Raw genomic sequence first — 23,313 nt, 5'->3', positions numbered from 1 at the left:
TATATATAATATTATGGAGGACATCTCCCCACATATTTCTGGAACAAGTTTCAGCCAAACTCTTGTAAAATTACTATTTACAAACAGGAAAATGAAGGTAATTACAACAGAATTTGTGTTTGACCAAATTTTTCTTCTTTTTTTTTTTGCTTAAAGAAAATGAGAGACCATTTGATTATACTCCTTGAGAGCTGACAGAAAAACAACCCTTTATCTATAAGGAAGGGAGGGTGTGTTGCATCATGACTGATTTTGCCTCCATCATCAAAAACACTGCAAAATACACACAAACCTGATGAAACTACTGTATATGTACATTTTCAAAGGAGACAACTGACACCAAAAGTCTTGAAAGCCAGAAATAGGCTGGTTTGTCCTTCCCTTTTAATCATTGGGTAGAACATTTAAAAATGAAAACGGAATTATTAATGAGCTTTAAATTAGTTACCACCTATTTCTACCGATCCTCCACCATCCTTCTTGATCATCTGCCAAATCAACTTTCATCTCTTTCACCCTCCTCGTCCCACCCTCCATTTTTCCATTTCCTAACCATTCCGTCAAAAATCTAAAGATATAAATACTTTTTACCCTGGAGAAGGTTAATTAGCAGCTCGATTTCCAATTATCTCTTTATCTCTGTAGGGGGGTTAACTAGGCCGCAGCCAGGGGGGTCTTTGGGTGGGAGACGATGGCTGCTATTGCGTATGATCAGCTTGTCATTTTGAAGTACAGAGAAGATCAGAAGTTATATAATAAGAATGCTGTTTACTTGTGATGATGAGCTGTGTTTCTTTTTATTTTTTATAAGGAAAGTGTAAAATTCACAACTAAATTTGATCACAAGCCTAAAAAAATAAGTTCAGCCAGTCTAATTTTGTAGTTTAGGTTTCTAAGCAATCACATTTATCCTGCATTTCTGGATTTCTTTTAGTAGCAGCTGAGATCTTTAAGAATTTAGTGTTTTTATGAATGTCTATGTATAAAAAAAGAAAGTCTGGTATAAAAGTGACATGATTTAGAAGTTTACTATAAAATACTGATTTGCTGTGATATGTTTGAGGTTTGAGTTGTTTTAAATGGAATAAATTTGCTACTAAATGTTTTCACAACTTTTCTAAACCCACTCAGTCCTGTTTTTTTGCCCCAACGGCAAATAGCAGTAAAACAACTTGGGAAAAAAACTGAGCCGACTGTATCCCAGATGAGCCCTCCCATTTTTGTCATATCCTGGCTCATAAGTGATGACAAAAGTGGAGACACGCCATTTTTAACAGCCAAATATTTCATTAAAATAACTGAATATTGAGAAACAAGCTAAAATAAGCTAAATGTGACATGGGAGCGTCAGTTTGTCAGTGATGTTGGACGCGTTGTATTTGTGAGGAAGGAGTGTGTGAGTGTCGTTTTGTACAACCAAAATCAGAAGCCAAACTGAACCAGTAACAACAAGGCGACAGACAGACAGCAGGAAAAAAAACAAGCTATTAACGAGCCTGAATTAAACTGCAAATACTGGGCCCAGGTGTTCCCAATCAGCACCTGTTGAAGCCACTCCCACAATACCTGTAACACAAATGGCCCTTTTCCATGGGCTTGACTCGGCACAGATTCAGAGTCTTTCCATTGGATGGTCCCACCTACTACCCAGCTGAGGTTCCAAGCGAGCCGAGTTGAGCTGAAGATCTGACATCAGCAGACTGCAGGCCTTTGATTGGCCAGAAAGTGACGACAATCGTGACTCTCCTTCTCAAGAAACCCACCATTTTTAAAGCCTCACAACTGCAGCAATCATTTTTATTTACTTTTTAAAAATATATTTAAAATATATCCATTAAAATGGCAACAAGTAAACCAATACGGTGGTGCTATGAGGAGGTGTAGATGTTTCATTTCTTGTTAGCTGACAACAGAATTCAGCTGGACCGAATGGACCGACTCCGACCAGCGGACGGAAGATGGCCTTGACTTGACCACTGCATTTTTGGAAATCAAGGCAGGAAATGGTGAATGTGTCATGACTTAATTTCACTTCTTTATCCATCAGTGGTATCTCCTCATTAGTATAGTGGTGAGTATCCCCACCTTACGCGGGAGGCCGGGGTTCGATTCCCTGACGGGGAGAGTGTTGACCATTTTGTGAAGCTGTGGTGGCTTGGTGGGCATTTGTGCAAGTTTGCTTGCTGTGGCAACCCCTACAAAAAATAAGGGAGCAGCCATAAAACTTTACTTACCCAATGGTGGTAAGTTTCAGGCACTATGATGACACGCCTACATCGAGGTAGCACTCAGTTCTATGGAAAACCACCAAGGTCGTGAAGAACTGAGTCAGATCAAATGAGGGCAAAGCAAGTGGCTCAGTCCACCCCCTTAAAATAGTCTATTTAGGCTCAAAAATCTAAAATCATGACTGAAAACAGTCCTGTTGTTTTGTAATTTTGTAGTAGTTTGAGCAAAATTATTTAATAAGATCTTCATAAATATCTCAGCCACTTTGTTTATTACTGTAAACGTTGGGTGAGTTTTCTACCTTTAAAAAAAAAAATGCTTTGAGTGCAGCCAATGCTGTCGAGTCCTACACTTCATGCGGTCACTGAACGCAATATTTATGTATTTATGGTACACCTGAGCAAATAACTACATTTTGAAAACAATATACCCATTTCACAATCAATGCAGTTCTTCCTTTTGGAAATTCTGGCATAAAATTTAGATCTCTTTAAAATAAAAGATTTTCAGAGATGAGCCATCAAACCTACTGTGTGCAAACACTTCTGACTTGATGTTTGCATTTTTATGATCCAGGCAACAAAGTATACTCAAGGTTTTCAAAGATACATATATTTTTACAGATAAAAGTAATCTATAGAATCAACTGTAAGACAGATTGCACAGATTTAAATCAAAGGCAATAAAAGTCTGATCCTCCGCCACCAATGTTAGGTTCTAAACTACAGAGCTACAGATCAATTCTTTTTCAGATTTTATTATTAATATTTGCCACCATATTCAGGCTAATGAACACCAGTTTGCAAATGATTTTAAAAAATACTGAAGAATATGTGGATATGTGGATTTTTGAATTTCAAAGGCATTTGGCTAAAAACATTTGCAAATGAGGTTATAACTCAGCATTTGAGCTCTCAAAACCAGCTTTGAAGATGGACTTAGGACCCTTATTAAGGATAGGGTCCTGATTAATTAAAATGTTGTAATTTCCTGACATTGGAACCCGTTGCATCTTTAGATTTTAAAACTGAGACTATAATATGCAGTAAAGGAGCCAAAAAAGTAACATCATGTCACCCCCATTCGACTAGGAAACATGGTCCAGTGTGCATGTATGTTTCTCCCAGCAAGCTTTTAATGTGAACAAAACACGTCGCTATGACAGCCAAGCTGAACCACTCACGTTAACATTAACAGTTCAATTTGTCTGTTTTTTTTAGGATTGTACGGAATACCTTAAAAGTCAATAACAAACTTCAAGAAGACAGGCGAAGGAGGAGGAGAGAGAAGAGTTTCCTTTGTTTGTGTCGATAACATCTGACTATTTTGTTGTTTGTAAAATAAAAAACAGATTCAAATCTTTAAATGTCTAGACTCCCTTTTTTCAGTGTATGCACTCATTTAATTAAAGTGATGTGCAAAAGGATAGTCTTAAGAGAGCATACACGGTAGGTCATTGTCTCATTAATCCTCAGGCACAGTCAACAAGTAGAATCACCCTTTTTGTTCCAACATCTAATTAATCTGAAGGCAAACAGGTAGAGCATGAGCAGAACAATGTAGTTCACAATGAAGTTATTTTATTAGCTAGCCAAAACCTTTTGGTACTTAGGAATAGTAAATGACTCTTTTCATCTATTAAGGCAGGGCTCACCAACAACATTTGCTTAGAGGCCAGAATTTTTCTGAGAAACTCTGAGATGGCAGCCCCTTAACGACTCATTATTAACAACTCAAAACAATAATAATAGTAATAATAATATTGATAATGCTGCTTGTCATGCTTATAGCTTTCAAGGCTAATGTTAAGAAGTAAGCATACAAGGGAAAATGTAATTTTCCCCAATATTCAATCACTCTAGAGTCATCGTGGGCATCTGGAAACCATCTCAGTTAATTTTCAGAAAGCATGAGAGAAGCTTTCGGATGGTTTGGTTACCTATGAAACTAAATTGTGACTGATTGGGGAATTAATTGCAATCAAATAAAAACATGATTGACACATAATTATGACACCTTTTGACTAAATTGTGACACAAATTTGCATATTATTTGCATAAATGTTGCAGTTTACTTGCTGTTACATACATAAAGTTCCAATTCATGGTGATTTCAGGTGAAAATGTGTGCATTCTTTGTGCATCTTACGTTTGCAAACCAGGGAGATACATTTTTTAATCAGTATGAGCATGTCAGCCAGATCCCAGTGGTTTGAGCATGTGGACAACTGAAAGTATATTAAGGCCCCAATAAATCATATACCTAATCAAGCACAACCAACATGGCTAAAACCGTTTAGCGCATTTAATCGCATGAAAAATATACAAAGTCAAACAAATAATTTAACTTTGTATGTGATGCTCCATGACTCAGGCATCAGTGTGTATTACCAAAGTTTTGAAGATTCTCAAAATTAAGCAACAAAGCAGTTATTATGTCTGCCTGACTGTGTGTGTGTTACTTTATTTGTAGGTTAGTTTCAAAAGTTAATCCCTTGCAGATGTACACCCAATGAGTTATTTCTGAGTTTCAATAAATGTGTCCAATGGTTCAAACTTTTGAAACAAACCCAATTCAAGGTGGTCACAACAGTTTACCAACCTTAGCAAACACAAAAAAAGGCTATAACTTTGATGATTTTTCCAGATACTGAGCTCTGATTTGATGTGGTAGTAGCTGAGAGTGATCCCCAAACTTTAATTCCAGGATAAGTCCAGAATTTGTCAACTATGATGAGTGCCAAATAAAGTCTGATGAACAGTTTAAAACCCTATTTGCTGTTCATCATTCAGTGCCAAAACGGTGTTAATTTAGCTCCTAGATTAACCCTAATCCTTTTGTACTACAATGTTTATCAAAACTTGTTGTCAAACATTTAATCCCACCAGTGGGATGACAGCTAATGCTCTGTCCCTGTGATGTAGGTTCATTTATTGCACTTTAAAAAGCATTATGATGGGTTAGTGCCAAACTACCATGACTTTCCACTCGTTCTTTTATCTGCTTGTTGACTAAAGCCCCCCCCAAAAAAGGTATTTACTTGTCAAATTTGGGTAAAAAAGCACACAGCCAACCTACTAATATTATCAGGTTCTCTGCCAGAACCACAACTCGCTACACACCAATGGAAATTATGTCCGTTCCTTTTATTTGTAATAGTACTCCACGCTATATTCAAATGAAGTATAGTGATGTGCAAGAATTCCTCTCAGATGAACAACAGATTTGATTGAGCCCTCACTATATGAGATGAGATAAGGAGCTATCAGTCTGTCAGCTAATCCCGTCCAGGCTTAGGCTCCATGGCCACCATGTCAACAGTCTGATTAATACCAGACTGTACACACTGCCAACTGGCTGCCAGCCAACACAGACACGGATACACACACCAACATTAATTTAGTCAAACAAGTGTCATATGCACACAAAACACTAATACCACTGTACATCAACAAGCTAACAACTGAAAACTCTATTTTTTGCTTTTAGACTTAAATCAATATTTTGGCCAGTTTGAAACGGGGTTCTGTAGCAAAGCCATGAGCAGCTACTATCTCTGATGTAGATAAATCTGACAGATGAGCTAACGGCTAGTCCTAGCAGGGCCAAGAGCAAAGTAGGTTGCTGCCACCTTAAAACAAGCTCAATCTCAACAATCTTGTATCGGTTCATCAAAAATCAAATTTCATAGGCATTGACAGTCATCAATTTCCCAATACATGGTTATTTGCAAGCTGTAACACTTCCGGTGCAGCCTGGGACACATCCTGCTGCAATTTCATTATTTTTCGGCTCAAATAACCATGTAATGCAAAACTGATGGCAATGTAAAGGGCTACGAAACAGTGTTTGGACGGGATGGGACAATATGTGCTGGAAGTGGGTCCAATGGCAGTAGCCATTTTTGGCTCATCAATGGAGTCTGAATTGGACCTGCTTCTGCATTGCTATTTTTTCTGTCTGAAACTCATAAACAGGTCAAATTCACACATTCACAGCAATTCATTAAGTAGAACTATAACAAATGAGTGCGTTTGTACAACTATTTGGCAGAAATGTGCAGTGAAAACAATAGAGACAACACACTGAATGTTCTGCCAAGAACCTCCAACACAAGCACACACAGCATCAACTAAAGGCAGGATTCATTCACACATGGGAGTACGGAGAGGGAGCGATCATCCAAGCACAAAAATGACCTGTTTCAGGCCGAATAAGTTAACTTATGCAAAAACTGGCTCTAAATGGCAATTTGGATTACAGTGGCCAAAATGCTAAAACACACCGTGGGTGTAATGTTGACCACAAAAAGACAAAAGTGACACAACTAATCTTGAATGCATTTTTGCAATATTGTGCAGTCTTGACTTAAATCTGCCCAAATCATCAATTTCAAAATAAAAAGCCTCCAAGTGGTGATTGTAACAATCATATTTCTCTTTAGTTTCATAAAACCACTTCTTGTAAATGTGACTGGAAACATTTTAAATCTTTGCAAGTCTTCAAACATCTCCTTTGTCCTAAAAGATGTCTTCATTTTACTCAAGTTCAAGTAAATATCGTCAGGTAAAGCTTTACTTTCTGCAAGGGTTTCTAGATGAAAGGACAAAGCAGAATGACTCATCGCGTTTCTTCCGCTGTTGCTCAGGTTTGCAGGTTTTGTGCAACTGTATATTGTAGAAAAATAAGATTCACTGGTAAGATACTGAGATTTCCCAAAAATCAACAAGCTGGTTCTTCCTGTCTCCCTTCTCTTTTTGCCTTAACATTCATGACAATCCCTTCACAGAAGCATCTAACTGAATAAATCAGCCCAGATTAACAAAACACTGGCTCTAAAGTGATTATTGTGTCCAAGCTGGTGTGTTTTTTCTTACATGTTATTCATTTGTTACCAACCAAATGTACTTACACCATGACAAATAATGTTCTTTGTCTGATAATAGATCGTAAAATAAGTTGGGAAATCTAACACAATAAAGTCTCAAGGGGCATTTCAGTATTTAATGAAGTAAAGCACATTCTTGACAACAAATCACTCCACATTCTCAGCTGTTCGCTGGTTTCATTGTATTTAAATTACTGTCCAGATGTTTCAGGCAATACTTATAAATGTTCCTTATCATTACGTGTTTTCCAAAAAAGGGCTATAAGAACCTCCGGTTGAGGATCGCGACAGGCGGAACACTGAAGTCTGCGGCGCCCGGACCGTTTATGCCATGAGCACAACAAAGATACCACATACAGGTTATACTTTCTACACTGAAAACCAGTGTTAGGAAGGACCTAATGTCAAATGACATTTACAAGAGCTGCACCATATGCAGGGTGTGGACACGTTTCCACCCGCAGGACAAGACAAACTGCCACTCATTACTAATTAAATGTAGTAAATCACTGGGCTGAGACTACAGCATTCAAAAGAGAGACTCCAGAATGTCTTAAAACATTTGCAGCATGGTATGAAGTGGGTGGAGGTGGGCAACAAAATGATGCCTACAACTTACAATACAGTTTTTCAATCCATGAAAACAAAAAGGAGGTTGGTTTTTCAAAAACTTGCCACGCAAAATGCGGCCACACAACTCGCTGGTCACTTGGTTGCAAACATTCAGAGTTCGGTGACTATAGATTTGCCTATTTTCTTTTAATTTCGAGTCACTAACTCCTCTCCAACAGACACAGACCATCAGTAATACTGACACAGCCATTCCCACACTCTAAAACAGAACCAAAAAACACTGAAGAAAGTGGGTCAGACATCTCTAACGTGATGTTTGGACATCCACTGCCACAGAACCTTATGCCACTCAACATTTTGACTTCTTTTTTGGGGGGTCTGAATGAGAACTGTTTAATACTGCAGTGTAGCGCAAAATATTTTGTTTCTTTTAGATCAGAGAGATTCTATGCTTGGGATTTTATTGCTTTAATTGTAAAGTGTGATAACAAATGCATCGTTAGTCGTTTTATATTCGCATGACAGCCCTTTGAATTGTAATCAAATCAAATTGTCAGTCCCAATCCTAATGTATGCCTGCCCTTCGTATATAAGTGTGTGTACATGTGTATATGCTATGTAGATATGTATATACCTGCAAATATGTACAACCCCTATTCCCAAAAAGCTGGAATATTGTGTAAAATGTAAACAAAACCAGAATGCAATGATTTGCAAATTTCATAAACACATCTTTTATTAACAGTTTACTATTTTTAGGAAAAAATAAGGCAATTTTGAATTTGATGTTTGCAATACATCTCAAAAAAGTTAACTCCAGGGGTAACAAAAGGCTCTAAAAGATAGTGTTACGACTAAGAAAGATGGCAGAGCCTTTTGCTACAGGTTAGGTTATAGGCAAAAGGTCAGTAAGAGTATAAAATAAATATTTTAGAGAGGCTGAATCTCTCAAAGGTAAAGATGGACAGAGGTTTACCAGTCTGTGAAAAACTGTCTAAGAATAATGGAACAATTTTAAAATAATGTTCCTCAGCTCTTCGACATTTACAGTTAAAAGAAGAGGGAATGCCTCACAGTGGGAAACATGGTCCTGTTCCAACTTTGTTGAGAAGTTTTGCTGTCATCAAATTCAAAATTACCTTATTTTTTTCCAAACAAAATGATACAATTTCTTAGTTTAAACAGCTGATATGTTTATTAAGTACTCCATTGTGAATAAAATATGTAATTATGAGATTTGCAAATCATTGCAGTTTGTTTTATTTACATTTTACACAACATCCTAACTTTTTTGGATTTGGGGTTGCATACTCCTTTGTAAATGAGCACTAAATAAATGTATTTAATTGAACTGAATCCAACTGGTGGACAAAAGTATCGTTGTAAAAGACAACCTTTTCAGGCGAAAGCACACTCACGTCCCTGTCTCTCTCCATCTCCAGACCGGCCTCCAACAAGTTGGACTCAAACTCCTGTCTGATCAGGTGCATCTCCTGGGCGGCTGCCTCCATCGGCTCGTTCCCTCTTGCATTTCCAAGCTCCATGAATACCTCTCCGACACTCGCCGCCTCTTCCCTCCGAAGGCCACCACCTCCTCGTCCCGGCGCACTGTCCGAGCCCACCGTCGGAGGGAAGTTGCCGTTCGAGACGATGGATAACTCGTCCTGCGGAAAGGCGGCGCCAGCAGGCGAACGTATGGAGCTGTGCCGCCTGTGGTGAAAAACCAGGACGTAGTCCACTTTCCGTCGGCCATCACAGAAGTAAAGACCTTCGCCGCTGGCTTGAGGGCTGGAAGTTACTCCCACAACCTGCGGGGAAAGGAAAATATGTGTTGGCAAAGCTAACCATAGAAAACAAACACCTTCTTTAAAGAATTATCATACCCAAACTGATACAAATTGTTCAAAGACAGCCTTTAAGCAGCAGGGGAGTTATGTAAGAGGCGTTTGAATGAACTTAAACATCTGATGCGGTGTCAACACCGGCAGACACGAGTGGCTTTTGGCAGGTTCTCAAAAACAATAAAATGAGAACTTTCAGCAGCAGAGTGGGCAGTCAGCTCACCTTTGCCTCTTTTAGTCTTTATTTAGACAGAGGAGAAATAAAAAGGGAGATTAAACGCGTTAAAACATGATATGGAAAGCTGTGCAGATGGAAGGATTCTTAGCAGCAGGACCAAAATATTGAACTGTGTCACTGGGAAAGACTAGTTCGGTAAATAAGACCAGAGATAACAGAAAACAAAGGGGGAAAAAACAGGATATGCACTGAGGAAATCTACCGTCAGACTGACAAGCCACTGCACTTCGAGTGTGCATAGGTTTTATAGTTCTCAGTTAAGTCACGGTGTTGGGTTTCACGTAATTGATCGACATCAGCCCGGCCATGGTCTGTGTAGGTAAACAAATAAGGTGAAATTGGACAACCGTAGAATCTCAAAGAAGACGTTTAAGTGGAAATATAAGAGTTAATCTGCTGCTAAAAGTGAAAGAAAAGAAAAAGTTGAGTAAGACAACTGCCAAGTATATATATCAAAGATCAAGGAGGGTGGTTAAGTGCCATAAAGACAGAGCTCAACAGAACTTCTGCTAGACCGGTAAGTTTACCATTTCAGTGTTTTTGCAACACTTACTTGATCTACAGTCTACGATATGCTTAAAAGGGTGCTTATTAGTTACCTAATAGGCTGGATTAGGCCAGACGAGTGTCTGGGTAGATTCTTGGCATTTCTTGTCTTTCGTGTACACCATCTTTAGCTTGTAGTGTTGTACTGTTGTACTTGACTTGACACAAGCAGGGTTGGGAGTCTGAATACTTTTGGCCATTGGTGTGGCAGACATGTTCTACAAATGGATACAAGCGGCTGAAATGAGCTTCCTTTGTAGAGCAGCCGAGCTCAGTCTTAGAGATGAGGTGAGGAGCTCCATCATCCGGGAGGAGCTCAGAGTACAGCCACTGCTCCTTCACATCGAAAGGACTCAGTCAACAAGGTTTGGACATCTAATCAGGGTGCCTCCTGGACGTCTCCCTTTGGAGATTTTTCAGGCATGTCCCACTGGGAAGACACCTCAGGGCAGACCCAGAACTCCATGGAGGGATTATGTCTCCTCTCTGGTCTGGGAACTCCTTGGGATCCCCAGGAGGAGCTGGAGAGTGTTGCTGGGGAGAGGGAGGTCTGGGTTTCTCCCCTGGACCTGCTGCCTTTGCTACTTGACCACGGATAAGTAGTAGAGGATGAATGGATGGATGCCATTGCCATCAACCGGCTCTTCCATGGACATCGCCATTGTTGGCCTTTTTAGTCTGTTTATGTGGAACTTTTCATAAATAAAAATCATTAAGTGCTTCACAATAAAATGCAAAACAATCCACTAAAAACTGTACATGAATATAAAACAGTGTATAGATTTAAAAAAAAAAAATTTTTTGATTAGAGCATTTTGGACTAGCCGCCGACGATCGAGGGCTTGTTTGTTAAAAACAGCTAAAAGGTTCGCTGCAATAATCTGAACAAGAAGAAATAAAAGCATTTTCAGTCACTTCAGCTGTTTCCGTGGGTAAACAAACGCATATGGTACCTGGTACCTTGCTTACAAAATTTAATCTAAAAGAATACTCCAGTAACTGAACTGTACTGGTTTGTTTTCGTGCACAACCGAGTCAACCACAATGCATCAACCTTTCACGAGCAGTCTGTAGTTCTTCATTCCCAGCTCACTGTTCAGCTAAAGAAAGCTTCGATAAGCATTTCTTTGTCCTGATGGCTAACAGGTGCAAAACAATCAGCACCACCGAGTCAAACACTTGACGTACGCGAAACACCAAAAGGAGCCCTAATTGAGCTCCAGGAACTTTCCCTTAGGACGGGTGTTTGTTGGAAACGTATTTTTTCTGGAGAAATATGTAAAGCAGACTACTGAGAAGATTCCCAGCTGGCCCCAGCCAGTACCAAGAAATCATGTCAGGCACAGATGTTTGTCTTAGCAAAAGCATGAAGAACCCTCGGGAGGGGGAGAGCCCTGGAGACTGCATGAGCCTCCAAACAGGATATTATTCCGTTACTCTCTATTTCATGACGCTGTGCTAAAGTAGTAAATAGTCTGACTGTAGTATGACATTGTCCTAATATTATTATTTATTATTGTTATTTATTAATCCTGCCGCCTGCAGTTGAAGGCAGATGATCATGATTTTGCCCAAGTCTGGATGTGCGCCTCTGTTAAAATATCACATGAAACACTGAATAAATTTTAACAAACATCTGCAAGCTTTTATCTTGTGGAGTCAATCTGATTTAAGATGGCCGCAACAACAACCTGACCTTAAAAAAAAGAAAATACAAAACTGTCTGGAACTCAGTCATTTTGACATATATTTGCCTAAAAATGTGGCATGGCTGAAGCGGAGACTGATCCCCAACACATCCTCTGAGCGCTAAAAGGTAAAATATCGCCATGAACTATTTGGAGTCAACTATGTCTGTTAGCAAAATATCTCGTGACCTGCTGGACGGATTTGAATGAAACTTACAGGAAATATTCAGTGGTTGTATCTCAACAAATGATTAACGTTGACGACCCAACCACAGACAAGATGGCTGCCACAGCCAGTTAAATTTAGAAAATACAAACATGGCTATGTTTCAGTAAACTGTATAGATATTGAGCTAAAATTTGCTGTAGTTGTAGCTGAGAGTCATTCCCAACACATACTCCAAATGCTACTCATTGTGCAAGATGTTGGCTTAAAACTTTAGCATTAACTGCTGGACTCAACCCTGTTTGTCTGTTAGCAGAATATCTAAAAAACTACTGGATGGATTTTAACGCAACTTTCAGGAAATAATGAGTGGCTGTACCTCTATAATTGATTAACCTTTGAAGTCAATTCATTTTAAGATGGCCATGGCAGCCAACTGTCCTTGGAGAACACAAAAACGCTATATATCAGTCAATTTTACAGATACTGAGCTAGAAATTTGACATGGTAGTAGCTGAGAGTTATTTCTCAACATACGGTGATCTTAGTCAATAACGTTTGCAAGAAAGGTTCATTATTATTGTTATTATAAGGAAAATATATAGTTGTGATAGGATCAGAGTTAAAGTGAACAAAACTACACCAGGTTCTTATTCTTATCAGTGTCAGCTTTCATTAGAGTTAAAATGAGAGGGGAAACCACCTCAGCCGGCTGGTAAATAAAGTTATGTTTCTGTTGGAACGGATGAGGCTGGAAAAGCGCTTTAAAGCCAGAGGAAACTTACTGGGATCTTGTCTTCGCTCGGAGAGATCTGCATGCTGTTGCGCTTCAAACACACACGGAGCGGGAGAAGGAGAAGGAGAAGCAGCAGAGCAGGATTAAAAGTTGCCACGCAGCCAGATTATTCCCTGCCAGCCCGGCTCCCTCCATCATCAGCTCCGCTCCTGGTCCGCAGTGGAAAAGGAGCCGCTCCAGGTCTGAGGGGATCCCGTGGATCCCGGAGCGCCTCTGGTCGCGCGCTGCTCCTCCACCTGTGTCCAACTGATCTGCGGTCAGCAGCTCCTGCACGGCTGCTGCTGCTGTCAGAGGCTGCTCTACACTGTAAAAAAGGACCTGCCTCCTCGGAACCACGCAGGCTTTTTCTTTCGGAAACAACCTCCCATAATGATGATGATGATGTTATTATTAGTAATAATTAGCAGACGCTTGTTTTTTAATAGAAACAACTATTTGCCTATTAAATAATAAGGGTGTCACCAAACAGAATCAAGGTGGGGAAAGAAAAAAACAAATATAACACAAAGAACTAGACAAAAATGAACTTTTTTCTTTAATTTTCTGTTATTAATACGACTATTAATTACTATTTTTTCATCATCGAGATATATTATAACTAGAGACAGGACCAGAAGGAAGAAGTTGAAGCCACTCACAGAGTTAAATAAATCAACTAGAAGCATTCAGAGAGCGCAAACCTTGTGTCAGTGGTCCAGTGTCAATAAAAAGTAGTGTGATCTGGATCACCATCAAGATTTAATCAATTTTTTAAAAAAAATTTAATTTAATTTAATTTTTTTGTGACAACCCAAACATTTCCTAAAAATTTCATCCAAATCTGTCCATTATTAATTCTGCTGACAGACAAACAAACAAACACAACTGAAAACATAACCTCCTTGGCGGAGGTAGCAACGGGGTTACCTGTGACCTTGAAATCGGTAGGCATCGTCTTTAACCCAACAACAGGAGGAGGTGGACACGCTTCATCCATCTTTAGTAATGCCAGTGATATTTACGCTTTGGTCTGCAAAGACTGCAAATGTGTTTTATAAATAAACCCTAACTTTATTGTAATTTTAGTTTTTTTTTTCGTTTTTCCTCTTTCTAGCATTGCCCTTCTTCTTGTAGCATTTCTGTTGCCTTTTCTCTTCTCCCAAGCTTCTGCCCCAGGGTCCATCAGATTCAAAATTTACTCGTTATAAAGGAATTTGACTACGGCCCCATCCACGCTACTCTGGATAGTTTTAAAAACAGATTTTTAACTGTGTCAGCATTTCCCGTTCCCACAGAGATAGAGGTTTGATGAAAGGGTTAAAAAATACTTAGATGACAACTAGAAAACTATGTAAAGAGAAAAAAACAACGTTAAAGTAACAAACAAAGCAACATATGCATGAAAAACAAACTGGCATTTGATTTGTTTGTTATGTTTGTCATTCCACATTTACTTCGTCTTTATTTTTATTATCTACTTTTGTTCATTTATTCTCTTTTTATAACACTGACATTCCTGTCATCCCACACTTCGCTGAGCTGAATCTGAATCTAACCGTTCTGTTTTTTATTTCGCCAGCAAACATTTTTTACAGTGTGCAGAGAGGAGGCAGCTCTCTGATGTAACTTGCAGAGATGTGTTTTCCCAGCAAAATCTCATAAGCAGACACAGTTTGTATCAATACTTGAAAGGTTTTTACACATATTGTTTTTTGTTGTTTTTTTCTTTGCCCTTCATTGCTCATCCCTCTGTTGTTTTGGTGCATCAAATGAAGCTGAGTAAAAAGCAGAGTTGTGTGGGTTTTTTGAGATTCCATAGAAATAAAACAAATACAAACAATATCTTACCTGTTATAGATAGCAACCTCAGCTTGGATAAATAGAGTTTAGTTCTGACCAGATTGATGGGTTAGTGGGTAATCAGAAAGGGACCAAGATGAAAGAATTAAATCAAGTCAAACCTGAAAACGTCATATCACGTCAGTTTATATTAAATTGTTTTTCTCCTGAAACATAAAACTCCTGCAGGAAGTGCCCCAGGCTAGCTGCTGCCGCTGCTATTTGCACTTCTAGCATTAGCATGATTCACTATAAAATCTTTGAGACCAGAGTCGTTTTAAGACAGCAGCAATTCACTTTTGTCCAGGCCCTGGACAGACCTGTGTTTAATGCAGTGGCCCCTGAGGGCCCGAAGATCACAAGCAGTATTAGCTTTCAGCCTTTTGTCCTTTGAGCTCAGAGATTTCTCCACATTCTTGAAACTTTTGATGATATTATAAAGTGTAGCTGATGGGATATTCAAAGTCTTCCCAATTTTCCCGTGAGGAACATTTTTCTGAAATCGTTCCACTATTTTTAGTGGCAGTTTTTCACAGACTGGCAAACCTCTGCCCTTCTTTACTTTTGAGAGATTATTTTTATCCCCATTCCTCTTATTGACCTGTTGCCAGTTAACTTAATTTGTTGCAAAATGCTCCTCCAGCTGTTTCTTATTCGTACCACTTACTTTTGTTGCCCGTGTCCCAACTTTTTGAGATGTGCTGCTGCTATCAAATTCAAAAGCAGCTGTTTTTCCCAAGAAATCATCTATTTTGTAATTTAAACATTTCATATAGCAATTATGTTTGACTGTAAATAAAATATAAGTTTGTGCAATTTGCAAGTCATTGCATTTTGTTTTATTTACATTTTACACAAAGTCCCATTTTTTTATTTTGTCAGAATTAGGGTTGACTTATCAGTTTTTACCATTAACCTTTTCTGAGCTTGTTTTGTAAAGGCAGTTTTAACCTCGGCCTGTCTTTCTGCAGAATAAATCAAACTTTTTGTAAACGAGCACAAACACAATGAACTCCAAAAGCGTGTGTCTCCCTCATTATCACAGCATGACATCTGAAGTCACTTTAATGAGACATTGTGCTAACTCATAAAATGTTGCAATGCCATGCAACATTACACCCACAGGAAACATCCCATCATTAGCTCAGTTTAACAAGCTGTTTATTTTTATATGAACTCCTGTGTCACCCAAACAATGCAAACCTCAGAAGTGGAAGGTTCAGACTGGGTTCCGAAGTGTACCTGCAGTAGATGTTGGGACTCCTCGCTCCAGGGCTCTTCCTTTAAAGCTTCAGGCTCCAGGATGCTGTAGGGCATGGGCTTCAGTCCGATCCCAGACATGTCCCTGTTCAGGTGGCACAGGGCATCGCTGTGGATGGACGACGATTCGCTGAGCGCTGTGGATGGTTGGCGGAAGCCGGCGCCATTGGACCATGGCTCTGGAAGACAATGATTTGATAAAGTAAGTGCTAGTCAAAGATACAAAATCCTGTTCTGACATGGAACAGCCAGTCTTTAATGTTAGATTACGCATTTGCACAGTCTGCGGTACAATTTATGCTTCTTTCTCCCCCGTTTGGGATGGGTGAGGAACCTTACAAACATCTGTGTGATGTGAGCTCAGAACAGGGGTAAATGTTTGGCTTAAAAGGACCACGAGATTTAAACAGTACAAAAAGCAAGAAAATTTGTGTTTGGTTGATTATTTCTTTGTTGCAACAATGCTTCTTGGAAATTAACCTTATAACATTGGGAATCCTGTTTATTTCCTCTTAAATGGTGCCACATTTGTATGCAAAATGTATTTGTGGAGCACAGTTGACTATATGGGTTGAAAAAAATTAACAAAGCTTTGCCAATGCCTAACAGCATATTCTGCTATTGACTCTTGTTTTACAGCTTCTGGTACCACATGTGCCTGATTTTCATTAACCAGTGGCAATTCCATATCTCCACAGTCTGGGACCAAACTCTATCCTCCAAGATGACAACCCTCGTCCCCACAGAGCGGGGTTTATCAGAGACTACCTCCAGAATTTGGGAGCGGCGAGGATGGAATGGCCTTTCTGCAGTTCTGACCTCAACCCCATTGAACACCTGTGGGATCAGCCTGGGTGTGCTGTTCTTTCCAAAGTGGCCGGTACAATCACATTGGCTGATCTGTGACAAATGCTGGTTGTGGATGGGATGCTATCCCACAGCAGTGTGTGACGAGGAGGAGCCAGGCTGTTGTGGCTGTGTATGGTTCTCCCACATGCAACTGAGGCTCCTGTTTGTTAAATGAATATGATGTTAAATTGACAATACATCTTGTTTTCTCAGACTCCAATCATTCAGTTCAATAAATGGTACCAAACAAAAGTCAATAGCAGATTAAACTGTTTGGCAGATAAGATTTGGCACGTTTTTCATGAGCACAACCCACATATTCGACTCAGCTGCTCAACCCACAAATGTATTTTCCTTATAAATGTGGCACCATTTAAGCATTTAAGAGGAAATAAACAGACTTTCCAATGTATCAAAATCCATTGCCAAGAAGCATTGTTACAATAATAAAATGCTCAATCAAACACAATACTATTTGTTCTTATCATACTGAAAGTAGGGAACCTCACTCATCTAATTCTCCACGGGTCAAAGTAGAGGGTATTTGAGAATATGAGAATCCTTCAACACTGCGTTAGTGGCAGTTTTGTGCTTTCGTGGTTTCATTTTTAGCTGCAGCTCTGTGTTGTTTGCCGCCACAAATATGCAAAGTGGCCTGATGAAGCTTTGAATCCCGCTGTGCAAATGGAAGTGTGTGTCAGTCAATCACAAACCCGGCCTTAAAACAACACACCGCCGACAGAGCCTGCTTCCCGGTTGGTCTTACAGCACGACAAGAAAAATCATGGCAAAATTTCCAGAGAAAAAAAAGAAAAACAAATTTGTTGAAGCGGCAAAGACAAAACCATCAACAGATGACTTGTTGCTCATTTTTTTGTCTGCAGTTTCTTTTGGAAATTTTAAGTGCAGAATTGACAAAACAGATCGTACTTCATCTTTGCTGTCAAGAACAATAACAGATTGCTGTTTTTTTCTGTCTTTTTGTAATAAGGTTAGTGTGTGTGTGTATGCGTGTGTCTGTATATATATATATGTGTGTGTTTGTGTGTATGGTTATTTTAGGGATACAGACAGCTGTAGCCATAGTAACGCACCAGGCCATGTGCAGCACTCTCTTTTCAGCTCTCTCCATCTCTTCTTTCTGTCTTGTATTTTTTATACATCTCAACACATTTGTTTCACACTTGAATGTACCAAACTGTGTGATGATGAGAGCCGTCAGACAGGACAAGAGATGTAATCATGTGTTTAAAAATTCAAGCCGAAAGGAAAAAAATAAATTAAAAATCAATTTGTTTGGTGATTCTGCTCACTTGACATCAGTGGTCCTTTAACAGGGAGGTCACCTGGTTGTGTCCGGTAGGAGGGGAAATGAATGACAAAATGGCATTTGTATAATCATAAAACGGGCATCAGTAAAGTGGATGTTCCTGTTACTAGAATTTAGAAGCAAAGAAAGATGGTTCAGCTTTAAACCGCACCTGGAGAAGAAAGATTTGCCATTTGAAAGTGAAATATCTGCACTTGGTCGAGGGGTTTAAACTAAAATTGAAAATATGTATTAACTAGAATTTTTTTGTCACCAACCTTTAAAGGGTGCAAATACAAGTACTGCTTGGAATTCTGACATACATCAACGTTTTTCTACTTTAGGTCCCAATAATAGTTTGGAACATAGTTTTGTTGTAATCTAAGCTGACAAAACGCTGATGTTTTGGTGTAAAATGTATAAGAAGAGTAGAAAGAACCAAGATCACAAAAGTCATCAGACAAACAGTCATTGTGCAAAAACTAAAGGTCGAATTGAAACCTTTCCTGAACTACTAGTGACAGAAGCAGCTGATGGTAATCTTTTAGTTGTCTACAGTGTTTTAGGTAGAAGATATGACAAGTTCAGTTGAATTTAGGCCCGATTTCCATTACTCCAGATATGTTTTAAAGCAGATTTATTACTTTTCCTAAACCAAAATTGTAGAAATAATCCATGCCGAGCCACGAGGTGGTAAGAATACAGAGAATTTACATTCTTAGCTTGGCAAAAAAAACAAAAAACAGATGTAGTTACTAATTTTCTATGATCCATTTTACAATTTCCTTACAGTTATTAAAGCCAGTACCTTATTGGGCTGTGACTGTTAAAAATCAGTGCAACAAATTTTCTCTTCTTATCTCAAACTCATCCTAAACCCTTCTCAATTTAGTTTCCATAATTCTAGAGTGTTACAGCTATACTTTGACAGCTCTCCTATACGACATGGCTGCAAACACAGGAAATCTATCTATTTTTTTGCAATTTTAAGTTGCCAACTATCCACCAACAGTCGCAGCCCGGTGAGGTACGGGCTTGACCATTTACAGCACATAATTAAAGTTTAATGGTGACAGACTGGGATGAAGAGAGAAAAAGATTATATCAAAAATAGCCCCGTTGTTTTGGTTTCTAGAACCATAATGAGTAAAAAAAAAGTTGCTTTGTCAATGTTTCTGAAAACCTCTATCTCTTGCCTATGCTGATAAATCAAAAGTAGTTTTTAAAACACTTTAAAAAAATCTCAACATTGGAAATAATTTTCAAAATATCTGTTTTTCTCACCAAAAACTCTGTTTGTGTGTACACAAAACAAAAAAAAACCATCCAGAGCAGTGTAGACAGGGCCTTAGAGCTCAGATATAATGGAAGTTTATGAGACTTTGAACAGGAGAACTCTACACTCTGGAGGGACTGAAGGAATAAACATGTCCTGTATGAATGACAGATGCATTGGGTGGAAGAAGATAAAAATACCTGCATTTTGATGTATAAACTGTATAAGAGGTGTTAGCAGGAATAAGGAAGTTTGAAAAAACATCTTTAACATTTGACAGCTCAAAAATAAACACTTAGTTTAAGATTCTGTGGGGAAATTCTCCAAAATCATACATTTTAAACTGTGATTGTGTAAAAAACATTTCAAAATATTAAAATGTCAGTTTAGTCGCTTAGAAAGTCTAACTTTCTTTGACCCGTTTAAACTTTAAATTGGGTTTTTCCTGTGAAATATTTAGTGCTCCAAATGTGTTTTCTCACTGGTTTTGCCAAAATTACAGTGTTGTATATGTGAAAATCTTTCTTAGATCTTTGCAAACTTTGTCTATGCTGTATGGTGTCCTGCTACCAAACGTCGTAGTCTGCTATTCCATACTGAGCCATACTTTTTGCATATGTTTTATAAAAGCTGCAAGAGGAATCACAAATCAAAAGTTGTAATGGAAACATAACTGAATAGTAACAAGGGTGCTTCACTGTTTATGCATTGGCACCCTTAATAAGATGTTTTGTGTTTAGCCTTAGAAGCACTTGACATAAAAAACCCTGCCTTGTTTTCCCTCAGATGTTGCCTTAAATCAGAGACTTTTGGAATCCCAACTAGCCTCTGTCTCTCGGAGTGATTGTGTAAGAAAAACATTCTATTTTCACACTCTTTTTCTAATAGCAGAGGCAAAAGGGCATCTTCAGAAAGCAGATAATGGGCAGCAGCGGTGGAGCGTGGCACAAAGACTTAATGTTGATGCTTTTATCACATGCTGTCTCAGCTCTGGCTCGCTGATTGTATGGAAACTTGTGCCAGAAGCTTGTCTTATTTAGCTTCATGTTATTAAGCACTAATGAGAGAGAGCATTAAAATCTTCCAGCTGCAAAGGAGTTTCAGCATCTTTATGAGACAGCTGTTTTAGAAGCATTGTGTTGTGCTAAAAAGTAATAAAATCACTTTTTTTTTGGCGGGGAGGTCTTTCTGCATTATTTCCCATTTGAGAAGTGTTTACTTACATGCAGCTAAATGGTCATTTTTAAATTTTCCTCATGGGCACCAACCTGAAACCTCAAAGCCTCTGGTATCAAATCATGTTCACAGTCTTCAAATATTATATGGTTACAGCCAGATAAAATATCATAGAAATCTTTCTCAAAACTGCAGCAAAGAAAAGTCTCATTTAACTCTTTTCAGTGCATTTCACACAGTCCACCAATATGCAATAAAAAGTTGTTTGTTTAGTCAAAACTGTTTAAGTCCAAAGAATTCTTGCTGGCCACGTGAGGACGCCAACAGGAAATAGATGGTCTGTGAGTGGACGGTGTTGTCTCGCTGAAAGCTTGGTGGTAAGACACGATGACACACTGAAGTAGCGCTGTCTTGTCAGGGTCCATCAAGTTATGACGAGTGGAAAGGGACACAGAAGGAGACCCTCATGTGATATTTACGTCACACGAGAAAGAAGATGAAAATTATAAAACTTATAGTTCATAACAAAAGTCAGACTGTATTTCATACAGTTTCAACAGAATAAACTTTAAATTAGGACAGCAAGGTACAATTGTGCAGACGCACTTAGCAGAAGTACATTTTTGGTGAATTCCAAAGGTGTGCCACTGTCATTACAGACAGGTGCTTTATTTATGACATTGCTGCTACTTTGCTACAGGTCAGAAGTCCCTATCAATCCCATACAAAATTTCAGGTGTTCTGACAGCGATGGAAGGTTAGAATTGTCACATTCCACTCGCCATACTCAGCTCACAACCACAGGTGAACTGAAGTCACATTGTATGGCTCCCCACACAGTGATGCCAGTAGGACCACTCCAAACACAGTCCCTTCTCTGGTGTTGGTGCATGTAGCCAGTTGTCGAGACACAATCCGGGATGACATGGGATGTTAAAGAGTCTAGTATCTGTATTTGGATGGCAGGCGCAAATGTCATGGGGTTCTATAATGCTTGACACAATATGGTGATCTTCACTAAATGTTTTGACTGACTGTTGCTCTCCATAGTTCATTCTACTTGTTCCAGCGCCTTGCAAATCGAGTCATTTACATATCCATAGGTGGTCTGCATGTGGATCAAACTACCTTCTCTCTGGGTGCTAAATATTTTTTTGTAGGTGAATGGATCTATTGCTAACAAGAAAAAAAATGTTGATTCAACATTAACTAAATTCTTCTACAATTTACAGTAGCAGTCAGTGCAGAAGAACTGCTGCTCGAAGGTAGTTATGATTAAGTAACCAGCTATCTGTCATTATAAAGACATTATAAAGGATTAAGCTGTGTACCATAAATGCAGTAGGATGGGGGGAGTGCGGGTTGCTGGTTTCAAAGAAGAATCTGTTATTCCAGAGTAGCCTTTTGGTTTCTCTTAAAATTGATTTTCGAAGCAAAAGATGTTTAAGCAATTAAAGTGCAAATGTAGTTTTCCTTCAAAATAACTCTTCATCTCAGGAAAGTTTCGAATAGTATGTCAGCTCAGCAGCGTCGCTGTGCTTCAGCAAATCAAAAAAAACTTTTCAATTCAGATTTGAATGTTTCCTTACAGTAGTTCATGGAAGCATTCAGCCATAAAAACAAACCTGGATTGAACCCTTTCTGAGTCTTACTTTGAGAGCAGGTGTCTAAGATTCATCCAAAATGTGGTCAAATATTTTCTCAGAGTGACCAGCTGAAAAGGAGACGGCAGGTTGGGGTCTGGATGCAGAACTGTATTAAAGTCCCATGCAACTGTATACCCTGGGTGCCGTAAAGAGCTGGCCGTCGATGATCGCCCCACACGGTCTGCTGACATACAGACTTGTCCACACACACTGGAGGGAACGGTGAAGGGACAATGGGACTCTACAGTGGTCCAGTCCTTTGTTGGGTGAAGACACAGGAAGAGACAGACAGGACAGCTCACATAAAGCAAAGAGAAAGAAAGGCTTCCTGTAGGTTTCTGTGGCACTCACCTGCGCAGGTGGAGGAGGGGGATCGGCGGAGAGCCATTTCACCTTAACCCCGAGTTTCTGAGTTCCCCGTCAGTCAGTAGCCATGCTGTTTTTCTGTCGGCAGCAGGTGAGAGCAACAACAATCTGACTCAGTACAGAATCCTCAGCTCAGTGGAAGATTAGCTCTTCTGGGATAAAAGTCTTTTCCAATTGGCTGGCAAGGAAGCAGACACTGCAACTCTGTTTATTGTGCACACTTACTTAACTCTGGGCTCATGGGTAACAGAGCAGGTGGCTTACTGGTTGGTTGGCTGAAGAATTCCAGCCCCACATACTTGAACACAGATTATTGAGCCTTCTAATGTGCATTAATTATTGTACCTTCTGTTGAGGCTTAGCTGCAAACCTGAGAGGCCCTAAGGGTCAACCTAATGGAGCTTAAAACATGGGAAGAGTCATCATGGCACAAATTAAAACAGAACAAACAAGCATTACACTCAACAGAAGGAGATTACCGAGACAAATCTGTTCATAAAAGAACCATTAAGACTTTGAAAAAGATGAATCAGAACTCAATACACAAATGGGTCAGATTGATATTATCAAGAAATGGAGATGACTCAGATGTCAGTCTTCAGCCAAATGGTTATTTTACTACTCTGCTTAATTTCAGAATTAAAATTA

The 23,313-nt window shown here is 39.1% G+C and overlaps 1 protein-coding gene across 6 annotated transcripts in view; it reads right to left on the bottom strand.

The window, feature by feature from the left end:
• The window catches only part of ano2b (anoctamin 2b), a 78,013-nt gene extending 54,951 nt beyond the window's left edge, over positions 1-23,062 (bottom strand). The window contains exons 1-3 of one of the 6 annotated variants that reach the window (XM_017432570.3): positions 22,651-23,062; positions 16,026-16,222; positions 9,109-9,498 (exon numbers count right to left, since the gene is read on the bottom strand). In XM_017432570.3, coding sequence (XP_017288059.1) covers positions 9,109-9,498; positions 16,026-16,222; positions 22,651-22,687 — 624 coding nt within the window. In that variant the 5' untranslated portion in view covers positions 22,688-23,062. Of the gene's footprint in view, positions 1-9,108; positions 9,499-12,954; positions 13,712-16,025; positions 16,223-22,650 lie in introns of those variants that run through there. The other 5 variants (XM_017432573.3, XM_017432572.3, XM_017432574.3 and 2 more) reach the window with 5 other exon arrangements.
• Positions 23,063-23,313: the final 251 nt, after the last annotated feature.

This window comes from Kryptolebias marmoratus, linkage group LG18 (genome assembly GCF_001649575.2).
Source record: "Kryptolebias marmoratus isolate JLee-2015 linkage group LG18, ASM164957v2, whole genome shotgun sequence".
NCBI lineage: Eukaryota > Metazoa > Chordata > Actinopteri > Cyprinodontiformes > Rivulidae > Kryptolebias > Kryptolebias marmoratus.
This window is presented reverse-complemented; position numbering and strand designations above follow the sequence as displayed.